The sequence below is a fragment of the Euphorbia lathyris genome, chromosome 8, assembly GCF_963576675.1.
Source record: "Euphorbia lathyris chromosome 8, ddEupLath1.1, whole genome shotgun sequence".
Taxonomy (NCBI): domain Eukaryota; kingdom Viridiplantae; phylum Streptophyta; class Magnoliopsida; order Malpighiales; family Euphorbiaceae; genus Euphorbia; species Euphorbia lathyris.
Genome location: NC_088917.1, coordinates 71,912,131 through 71,923,411, shown reverse-complemented (window position 1 = coordinate 71,923,411; position 11,281 = coordinate 71,912,131). Strand labels below are relative to the sequence as shown.

Genomic DNA, 11,281 nt, shown 5'->3' with positions numbered 1-11,281 from the left:
TAGTATTTTAACTAAAATTTTGTAATTTTGTCCTTAATATACTAAATATTTTGATATTTTACAGTTAAAATCGATCTTGTTTGAAAATGTCAGGTTTTTACAAATTTTATATAGTTTATATCACACATAAAAAAAATTACTTTTGAAATGTTAAAATTGTAAAGTTTGAATGTTTATAAAATGAATAATCAATTTAATCAACAAAAATTTAAAGTTTGCAATTATAATTAATGAAAAAACTCAATATGTAAAAATTTGGAAAACTTAGTGTATTGTAGTAGTACTAGTACTAAACTTCAATGGTTGATTGTCTCTGGCTCTGGCATAGCTAATTTAAAAAAGTACAATTTAAATTGTACAAGCATTGTTATTACAATGATCATAGTACAAGTTAGAAGTGTAGTACATTTTAGAAAAGAACAAGTTATTTGTATAAAGATACAGAAGCTACACAATTGGAACTCATTCATTGTATTATCCAAACTGTTCTAAAAATCAGAGGAAGAGAATGGATTGGTTAAACGTGGAGGATTCCTACAGGCGCGACCTGAGATCACATGTCAACACCTCCTCTGTAATTGGGTGCTTGTGTTTTCATGTGTTCTCAGGTCGCCCCTGCCGGGCTTCCTCCGCTTCTGCAACATTTCATGGCTATGAACGGTCAATGGGTTGGTTTGAGTGGTAAGTAGTTAAATTTTTGCTTGTTAATTTTGAGATCGATTTTCACTTTAAATCCTCATCGAAGTCTGTGATTTGCTTTTAATAATGAGTGGATAGACCTACCTATAATAGCTATGAGTCTCATGATTCAACTCATCGATTTTCACTTTAAATCCTCAATGATTTCTTTTATATAATTGTATAACGGTTTGATCTACTTTCATGTATATATGTTGTCTGTTTTGGCACTAGATCTTACTCTTTAGGATATGATGTGTTATTTTAGAGACGATGTTGACGAAAGCTGATGGATCTATATAACATGATTTTGAAAGGGTGATGTCTAGATAAAAGATACGAGCAAGGAACAATCTTCGAAGATGACAATAGGGTAAGAATGAATTGAACTCTACGGTGAAAATGGAAAGGGATGGCTCTCCATGTACAATGTCTTAGTGTTCAAAGCCGATTCTTTAGAGTACTGAATGGCTTGAAACAATCCGGTCCTGAAACAATGATTCCGAGATGAAGGTCTGAACAAAGAATGTCTTAACAGATGACAATAAGGTAATAATGAATTGCATATTGAAAATGGAAAGACAAAGTAATGCGGACGTGTCTTATTACAATTGTAATATAGAATTGGACTGATACCAGAACAATTTGGTAACAGATCTTTGAGTTATTTCATAAAATGCAGATTCTCAAGCAAATTCTTTCAGTTCCATTGCAACCAATCAAGTAAGCATACATACATCAAAATACAGATTTGGTAATGTATCTATAGTTGTCACTGTTTGACAACATACAGACAATCAGCATTATCATTTATATGTACTTCTGCAGATGTTTCAGTAACACCGGAATAAACTTACTTTAAATGACTTATTGGCCTTATGTAATGGTTATAATGATCAAATGATAGACGTTTTAACTTGTCCAAATCTCTCCTTTTGTGCCATGTGAACTTAGGAATCTAATGAGATTTAAACAAGTTCAAATCTCTCCTTGTTGTGCCATGTGAACTTAGAATGTTGTGCCATGTGAACTTAGAAAACTAACGAGACTAAGTTTAGAAAGCTAACGAAACATCTGTCCAAATCTCTCCTTGTTGTGCAATGTGAACTTAAGAAGCTAACGAAACATTTAAACAAGTTCAGAAAGCTAATGAAACATCTCCAAAATTCAGAGAACCAATCAAATAATCTAGACAAATACAGAGACCCCTAATGTATTAAGCCTCGTGTGCAACATATATATCAGATAACATGATTATAATGCGACATATGACCCAATAATCTGTTGACACATCTAAATATGCCTGCCAGCATATGAATCTTTCTTTCAAAGTTTATCTGCACTGACATTTAAAGGGAAAACAAATGCAATGATTCAATAGATTAAAAAAACTGACTAAATCAAAATTCTTACACCAGATTTAATACTTTCAACTTCTTCTTCACTCACTTTCTTCCACACCCCATTTATCATCAGACACCCCTTGAATTCTCTCTGCAACTCAAAATCTTCACAATTCTCCGCATTCTCTCGCATTTTCTTAACACATTCTCTATCTAACAAACAAACATCAGAACTAGCTCCCCTCTTTTTACCAAGACAGGTATCGGAACTAGGCCCTTCTGCAGCATCTTCTGATGAATCTACCGACTTTTCTTTACTGTCAAGAACAGGAAGACAACCAGAAGACCCGAGATCACGAGGCAGCATACCAATCGGACAAGGGTTCCATGATTTTACCACACTACATCTTCCTGAATTACCATCTGTTGACTTCGCAGTTCTGCGCTTAGCTACAAGGAGTTTGACCGATTCGAGCTTCTTTGCAGCTTGATCGATAGCCTCATCTTGCTGGATAAGCGGATTGCTGCAACTCCGAAGAAAACTATTTTCTTCAGGAGCATTTGGGTTTGATAAATTTAGAAACTTTAACTTTAGTTTGCTGATTTTCTCCATTAAAGTGCTATTATCACCTATTAGCTGAGCGAGTTGTAATGCTGATTCCATAAGCTGTTTGTTTCCGCCTAATGAGATCAGAAGACATTTTCGAAGCAGCTCCTTTAGAACTGTGTTTAATTTACTCATTTCTGAAGCAGAAATTTCAGTTTTGGCTTTGGAATCTTTCTTGCGGAAGGGCTTCAGTAACTTGAGTTGTCCAACAAGCCATGAAAACAAAGAAGAAAGTTGTTCAATTTTCGCAGTTTCTGCGGTGGACTCCATTGATAAGAAACATGTTCCTATAAGAAGATGGAAAAAGTTAAAATATAGGCTTGATACATTATTTTACATACACACCAGAACTTGTAATATTTTACGGTTTGGCACCCCGTACTTATATTTGGACCTATCACACACCTAAAATTACAACTTTTTTTTCCTTTTGGCACCGTGAACTTGTCAATTTTGGGTCTCCAAGACCCATATTTGCTGATTTGGAAAACTTCAAATAAAAGCTACCTTGCATGCCTAATAAGATTTGAAGTGTGCCAAATCAGCAAATAAGGGCGCCATAAGGCCAAAATCGACAAGTTCAGGGTGTCAAACGGAAAAAAGTTACCAGTTAAAGTGTATGATAGGTCCAAGTATAAGTACAAGGTGTCAAACCGCAAAAAATTACAAATTTAGGTGTGTAATTATGCACTAAGCCTAAAATTTAGCCCTTGTACTTTGTAGAATTTGTTACTTTATCCCCTATGCTTTAATTTCGTATATATTTGACCTCTGTACTTTAATTTTTCTACATTTGACTACTTTACTTTTTCTTAAACGTTGTCGTCGTGTGACTGAGAGGTCATGGGTTCAAGTCTTAGGAGCGGCCTCTTGTCAAAAAATTGGCAGGGGAAGGCTTGCCCCTATTACACCCTTGTGGTGGGACCCTTCCCCAGACCCTCGCTTAAGCGGGAAAGTGTAGTGCACCGTGCCGCCCTTTTTTTTATGATCCTTAACAAATTTGACCATTGACAGACGGTTATGTTCACAGTATATCACTGCTAATGAAACTTCCTGTCAAGAGCCAAATTCTCAGATAAAGTAGTAAAGTACAGAGGTCAAAGTGGCAAATTGTGTCAAGTACGTGGACTAAATTATAACATTTTACGCTTGGAAATAAAGAAACAAACACTAGAGAAGAAAAGACTGTAACGGTCGTTACCCGTTTCAAATCTCATGGCTTCTTGAGTCTCAATCATAGTTAGAATGGCCTTAAGAAGCATAAGAAGAAATTCTGGTTCCTTGTTTGATAATTTAGTTATCACAATCTTCCAATCATTAAGTGCAGAGGGCATCTCTTGTCCAGCTTCGTAATCTTCAGTAAGCTCCGTTAGATTTGAAGAATCTAGAGCCTTCAATAATAAGTTCAATAATACAGATAATACTTCAGAGGAGGAGGAAGAATATAAACGAACAAGACCCTTCAACATCTTCGTATTTTGCTTCTTTTTTCCTGAAAATAAATGTATATTATCAGCACATCTGATGCGTATTATACCTGCGGAAACTCATTTCATTTAACAATGATGAATTCAATGCAGGAAACCTCTAAGTTATAGATAACTACGTTGTTATTCTGAACCATTTAAATCATACGCATTACACTATTTAGATGACAGATTATTCTCAAAAGATTCAATTGAAATTTTTTAAATGGTAAATATAAACATTCCGGATGTCTAAAAGATGAACAATGATAAATACATTTAAACATGGGAAAAGCATCCGGTGACTCCTGATCATTCCGATTTTGGTGGATTGAGCCCTTGATCTTTTATTTTAACACATCAGACCCATGATCATTTATTTTTTGTCACGTTAAGGCCCTAATTGTCAACATCTAATTAAGATAAAAGAGCGTATCTATGTCTGAATGTACTTTTTACCGTTCGAAATCAGATTTTTACAGTTTCTCTATAGCCACACACATCAGATATATAAACAAAACTGCTTTCAAACTATTAGAAATGCAAATCTTGAACGCAGATGAAACAAATAGCGTTATGTCAACCGACTTTTCTATCCATTAGGGGCTTAATCGGGCGGCCCGGTGCATTACGCGTCCCCGCTAAGCGAGGGTCCGGGGAGGGATCCCACCACAAGGGTGTACTGGGGGCAAGCCTTCCCTTGCCAATGATAAAGGACTCGGGGCATAATGTGTTGAAATGAAAGATTAAGGACTCAATCAACCAAAATCATAATGATAAAGGACTCGGGGTACTTTTTGCCTTTAAACATCAACAATGATCAATAGAAAACAAAGTTTTGAGAAATACTTTCTATTGTCTTACCACCACATTTGGACAAGTATGGCTTGCTGGACATAATTGTGAAGAACTTATTACGGCCACACAGTAGTTTTTGATGCGTGCTACCTACAAAGGTGATGTTTAATACGATTGCAAAATTTCTAAGTGGCAACACTTCTTTTATGCTTTAAAAGTTATACAAAGAAAATGCTAAAAAAAGTTAAAGAATATTGCCCACATGCGCGAAATATGTATGTGGGGGTATAAATAGAACTGAAGTTCAATATAAGACTCTTGTCAATCTATGTCGCAAGGACACATAAACAGAAACCGACACCGGAACAGAGATGTTATTTCTAAAACACAGTCTTCATAACATAACCTTCAAATGGAAACGGATATGGACACGAAACACAAAAATGCTACTAAAGAAGAGTGTCCATGTAACAGAGTGGTCAATGATTAACATTAGCTAATTCCAGTGATATTTAATAAAATGCTATCAACTACATGCTTTTTTCTGAATGTATTAGAAAATTTGGGAATTATATTTTATATCATAATAAGTCACGAAAACATGAAATAAATCAAGAACTAACCCCGTGAATGAAAAGGATATCGATTAAATATAAATAAAAAGGCTTCTGAGTTTCCATGAAGTGAGGAGAAAATGTGTTATAAACTGTTTAATAACATTTTGCACAGCAAAAGAAAGAAAAGCACCTGCACTTTTTCCTTCGATTGGTGAAGCTTCAAGCTGGGAATTCCGTCCTTCATTTATGCTTGATGCCAATTGCTGGAGTTTTGATTTGATTTCTTTCCTGATTTCGGCACTTCCATCTCTTTGGTACGGAATCAGTTCCATCTGAGGCTCCCAATAATAAGCTTTTAACCAATGAATTGCCTGCAATTATCAACAGACAATACGCTAATTACGCACTACAGTATACAGATATCTGATGCTAGTAAATAATCGCAAACAGTGACTAACGGCTAAAAGTTTCCTCTATAGTACCCTTCCTTTAACAAAACTGATAACAAACAATAAGCCTAAAAAATGGCCTATTGGAACATTAAAAGACTGACTAGCTGCGAGGGAAACAAATTTAACGGCTGCATCTCGAAAAATTTAATCATGTGTAGAGAGCTCATACAAAAAATGTTTCTTTTATGCGTAGAAACAAGAAGTCTTAAATAGTCATAAAACGATGATCCAGAATCTTCACAAAAATATAGAAGAGAATGCAAGTGAATGCCTGAGCTATTTCCTAGAAAGTATTTAAGATGAATATAGTACAACCAATCTTTGGAGGGCGAGCATTGGCGTCGTGTGACCGAGAGGTCACGGGTTCGAGTCTTAGGAGTGGCCTCTTGCCAAAAAATTGGCAGGGAAGGCTTGCCCCCAATGCACCCTTGTGGTGGGACCCCTCCCCGGACCCTCGCTTAGCGGGAATGCGTAGTGCACCGGGCCGCCCTTTTATAGTACAACCAATCTTTCGCAGGACATTAGCCCGGGTATGGAACAGTAGCACGAGAACAAACCATGACCAATAATAACAATGTAGTAATTTTATCGACAATCTCGAGACTAAAGTAGGTGTAATCTTAAGGAAAAGAAGACATTCAAGTGATCAGAAAGAATTTTAAAAGACAAACCTGAACTGCTGCATTGCGTACTAGGGTCAGGGAAGGCAGATCTCGGTGAGAACTCTCTACAATTAGAGCAATATCAAACACATGAGTTCTCAATTTACTCAAACTAAACTTTATCAGGAGTATATCTCGCATTAAATTGAAGGGACATCAAAAGAACTTAATCAAAATATATAAGACTAGAAGAATTCAAGACATGAACGGTGTTAATAATCACATTTCTAATGTTTCTTACGGAACAGTTTTAAAATAAATATCAGCAGAATCATGTGACAACAGAAACTAAAATTCCTTCCCTGCTCATAAAAGTTCCACAAATTACAAAATAAAATAGCATTTTACGCAATTTTCTATTCTCGTGATTTGATCAATTATTGGATGGAATATGCAGGATCTTACCATGACGAATATCGATGAGTGTTCGTGGAATCCCAATTGCAGCAGCAGCTTCAGCAATTGAAATTTCAGTTTTTTTCCGTGTTTTCTCAACAACACAGTTCACAAGCCTTCAAAAAACAACAACATAAGCTTGCCAATTTGCAGAGTCACAAATACATATTTAGGTCAATCCTAAGTGCAGCCCTGCCAAAATTGATGACCAACGAGAATTTTGTGGCAAAAGTTCACTGTTTTAACTTCAAAATTCTTAAAATCCATGTAATTTAGTTAAGATATATTCACAAAAAGGAAGAAATCTGACCTCAAGATAGCCATGGAATACAGCATTGCCAACATTTGCTCTGAATGTAAAGCATCACTAGACAGGTCCTTTCTGCAGTATGAAAACTTAATATCATTTGTGATATAACAACAACAACAACAAAGCCTTAGTCCCGAAATGATTAGGGATCGGCTAACATGAACCATCATACAAAACCGTGAAATCAAGTTGTGTCAACAACATAAATTCTCTCCCTCCACTCCGTCCTATCCACTACCATATTTTCCTCAATCCCCAATAAACTCATATCACTCTCGATCACGTCTTCCAAGTTTGCTTAGGTCTTCCCTACCCCTCACCATTACATCCTTTTACCACTTGCAGTCCTTCTTTTACCACTCTGCAGTCCTCCTAACCGGCACATCAAGGGCTCTCTGTCTTACATGCCAAACCACCTTAGTCGGTTTTCCCTTTTGTCCTAGTTATTTCATTACTCACTCAATCCTTTCTCGTCAGACCACACATCCATCTCAACATAGGCATCTCCGCCATTGACATCTTGTGAACTCTCAAAGCAAGGTGAATCAGAAAGAACTAATTTTGTCAATCTGGGAATAAAGAAATTTACCTAAAAAATGGATCTTTTTGTTGAATTTCAACAACTGAAGCTGTAACATCAACCACAACTGGTAAGCATCCTCTGCTTCGCCAAGTTGATATCTAAAATCCCAAACAAAAACAAATTGATATTTGCTAATTTGATCAAACTGAATTAACACAATCAGAGCAGTTGTACTGAGAATTGAAAATTGAAAAGTATGATTTCCAGAATTAATCAGAGATAGAGAGAGGGAGAAAGTGACACCTACCCTTTTAATGGCAGAGGCTATCTTCTCTGGAGAATCAGAGAATAGAGAAACTCCAACCCATTCCCATTCATCCCAGTTCAACCAGGGCACTAACTTGTAGCCGCAGACTGATGGTGAAGACAACTTCTCCTGGTCATCAGCATCGATTAAAATGTTTCCATTCTCCAAATTTAACAATTGACTCATTGAATAGGATAAAGATAGCTGCTTTATTGCTCGTTGCTCTCCCTCCCTCGCTTGTATATTGCAAAAAGAAGTATGTATCAGATTGCAAAGTAAACGATGGGGAAGGAAGAAGGTTGGTATTCAAAACCTTCCAGAAGGCCGTTTTTTCATCAATGCCGAAACCCTAATCCAGTAGGGTTGATTTGGGTTTAACTTTTTTATTTTTTATTTTGTAAATTACAAAACAGGTCCAAATGGAGAGGCTTATTTATATATTTAGACTAATTACACCGTCCCTTTTGCAAAACTAGAATATTTCAAATTGGACTTTCCCAAAATACCGTGATATATTTTTTTTAATGAAAGAATGACTTTATAAATGAATTAATCAATTGCGAGTAGGCTTACAAAAGATGGAGGGATAATCAGGGGCGGCGCCAGCCAAGGGCTCGGGGGACCGGAGCCCCCGGCCACCGGCTCCACCCTTAAGTAATTTTCGTTTTGTCCCCTATAGATCCCCTTGAAATTCGTATACATTAATTCTATATAGTATTATTTCAATGTTTGAAGGTGGATGAAATGACTAAGGATGCATGCTTATATTCAAAAGGTCATAGGTTGAACTCTCCCAAACCTAATTTTATTTTAGAAATTTTTTATTTATTTTAAGTTTATTTTTCAATAATTATAAAATATGTTACTATTATTAATTAATTTAAATGGATTCTCTATTTTGATAACACTTTTGAATTCATTTTTATTATGTTTTTACCATTAAAAATTAATTTTTTATTTTTGAAATTCAAATAACTTAGTTTTTAGATTAAATTTTAATTTATGAAAAATTTAAAAAAAAAATTAAAAATAAAAACGGTAAAAATGTTATAATTTTTTAGAAACTAGCATTGAACTAATAGAAAATTAAATATGTTTACTATTTTCATGTTGACACTTTTAATGTTTATTCGAACATACCGTCGGACACTTTTAATGTTTTAGCGAACACACCAAAACGACAGTGTGTTCACTAAAATATTAAAAGTGTCCAACATGAAAAGAGTAAACATATTTAATTTTCTATTAGTTCAATGCTAGTTTCTAAAAATGATAACATTTTTACAATTTTAACGCGTTGGAAGCTAAAAAACTTTTGCCCAGCCCTAACAGGCTGGACTTTGAAATTTTACCCTTAACCCCACAGTTAAAATTAGCCTCCTCAAGTCTAAATTCCTGGCTCTACCACTGGGGGATAATATATTACTACCAGTACAGAGGAAGATAAGCCTAGTCTAACTGTCTTATCTGCCACCAGATTAGCAATCCGGCGGATAAATCGGAATTCACAGAGCTGATAAGTTCTTCTCATCAAAACATGAACAAAATGTTCGGTCTAAGAATCGTAAATATTAATAAAGATGTAAATTTGTATATAATGATCATTCTTATGTGTTCATCAATTTTTCAAAATATATGAAAGAAAACTAACATGATTAAATGAATAATGTCTTCTACTTTATAAATTACATTTTTTTTTATGAGCAAACCAATTTTAGAAAGTTGTTTATATTATGTTTCACCAAAGTGAAATACATAATATGGCTCATTAGGGTTATACTGGGCCGGCTCCTGGGGGAGGCCGCCTAGGCGGCGGCCTAGGGCCTCCGACTTACGGGGCCTCCGATCGGAAATTTTTTAAAATTTGATAATTATTAAAAACGTTATGGTTAAAATGTATATAGAATTAATTATATAATAAGAAATAGTGCTAGCTTGAATGGTAAAAACATAGTGGAGATGTTTACAAGGGTGAGAGTTCAATTCCCTTGGATTAGCATTTTTTTGTTCACATTTTTTCTTTTTTTCTTTGACAACATAAATGTATAAATTATTACTTTGTTATTATAGTTATTTTAAAATTTTTTATTTTTTATAAATTACAAGATGAAATTCACTTATGAATTAAAATTTGTAATTTGGTATAAAATGTTATTTAGACTCTGATTTATTTAAAATTTTAATATTTGACCACTAATTTATTATTTGATCACATTTGGACCATAAACTATTCAAATTGATGAAATTCTACTTAATTATGATGAAGTCTTGATAAAATTTGATAAAATTGTTTTCTTATAATATGTGGTGATATTTTGAAATATGAGCTTGACATGTCGTAGGTTTTAAAGTTGATTTACCCAAATAATTAATGAGATTAAAACAAATGTATAAATTATTACTTTGTTATTATAGTTATTTTAAAATTTTTTATTTTTTTATAAATTACAAGATGAAATTCACTTATGAATTACAATTTGTAATTTGGTATAAAATGTTATTTAGACTCTGATTTATTTAAAATTTTAATATTTGACCACTAATTTATTATTTGATCACATTTGGAACATAAACTATTCAAATTGATGAAATTCTACTTAATTATGATGAAGTCTTGATAAAATTTGATAAAATTGTTTCCTTATAATATGTGGTGATATTTTGAAATATGAGCTTGACATATCGTAGGTTTTAAAGTTGATTTACCCAAATAATTAATGAGATTAAAACAAATGTATAAATTATTACTTTGTTATTATAGTTATTTTAAAATTTTTTATTTTTTTATAAATTACAAGATGAAATTCACTTATGAATTACAATTTGTAATTTGGTATAAAATGTTATTTAGACTCTGATTTATTTAAAATTTTAATATTTGACCACTAATTTATTATTTGATCACATTTGGACCATAAACTATTCAAATTGATGAAATTCTACTTAATTATGATGAAGTCTTGATAAAATTGTTTCCTTATAATATGGGGTGATATTTTGAAATATGAGCTTGACATGTCGTACGTTTTAAAGTTGATTTATCCAAATAATTAATGAGATTAAAACAAGAAAACAAATCTCTAAACTAAAATTTATCAAGTCTAATGATAAAAAATATCATCATATGTCCATAATTCTATTAAGTTTCCATCCAAATTGGATTGAAATTTCACCAATTGGGA

The 11,281-nt window shown here is 33.8% G+C and overlaps 1 protein-coding gene across 2 annotated transcripts; it reads right to left on the bottom strand.

Annotated features, from left to right (window-relative positions):
* Positions 1-2,026: 2,026 nt before the first annotated feature.
* Positions 2,027-8,457, bottom strand: LOC136203674 (uncharacterized). Of its 2 annotated transcripts, XM_065994873.1 has the most exons (9): positions 8,100-8,457; positions 7,859-7,950; positions 7,270-7,341; positions 6,969-7,075; positions 6,573-6,628; positions 5,640-5,820; positions 4,959-5,042; positions 3,830-4,120; positions 2,027-2,915 (listed from the first exon to the last, which is right to left on the bottom strand). In XM_065994873.1, exons 1-9 carry the CDS (start codon positions 8,283-8,285, stop codon positions 2,074-2,076), a joined length of 1,911 nt encoding a protein of 636 aa, XP_065850945.1. In that variant the 5' UTR covers positions 8,286-8,457; the 3' UTR covers positions 2,027-2,073. The 2 variants fall into 2 exon arrangements, with proteins under 2 accessions (XP_065850945.1, XP_065850946.1); XM_065994874.1 differs by lacking the exon at positions 4,959-5,042 and having other exon boundaries at positions 8,100-8,456.
* Positions 8,458-11,281: the final 2,824 nt, after the last annotated feature.

Excerpts from the sequence above, each read along its gene's own strand:
- LOC136203674 (XM_065994873.1), bottom strand. The coding sequence starts at position 8,285 with ATGAGTCAATTGTTAAATTTGGAGAATGGAAACATTTTAATCGATGCT. Across the intron at positions 4,121-4,958 it reads ATACTTGTCCAAATGTGGTG|GAAAAAAGAAGCAAAATACG; the intron begins GTAAGACAATAG and ends ATTTATTTTCAG. Across the intron at positions 2,916-3,829 it reads AGCCATGAGATTTGAAACGG|GAACATGTTTCTTATCAATG; the intron begins GTAACGACCGTT and ends ATCTTCTTATAG.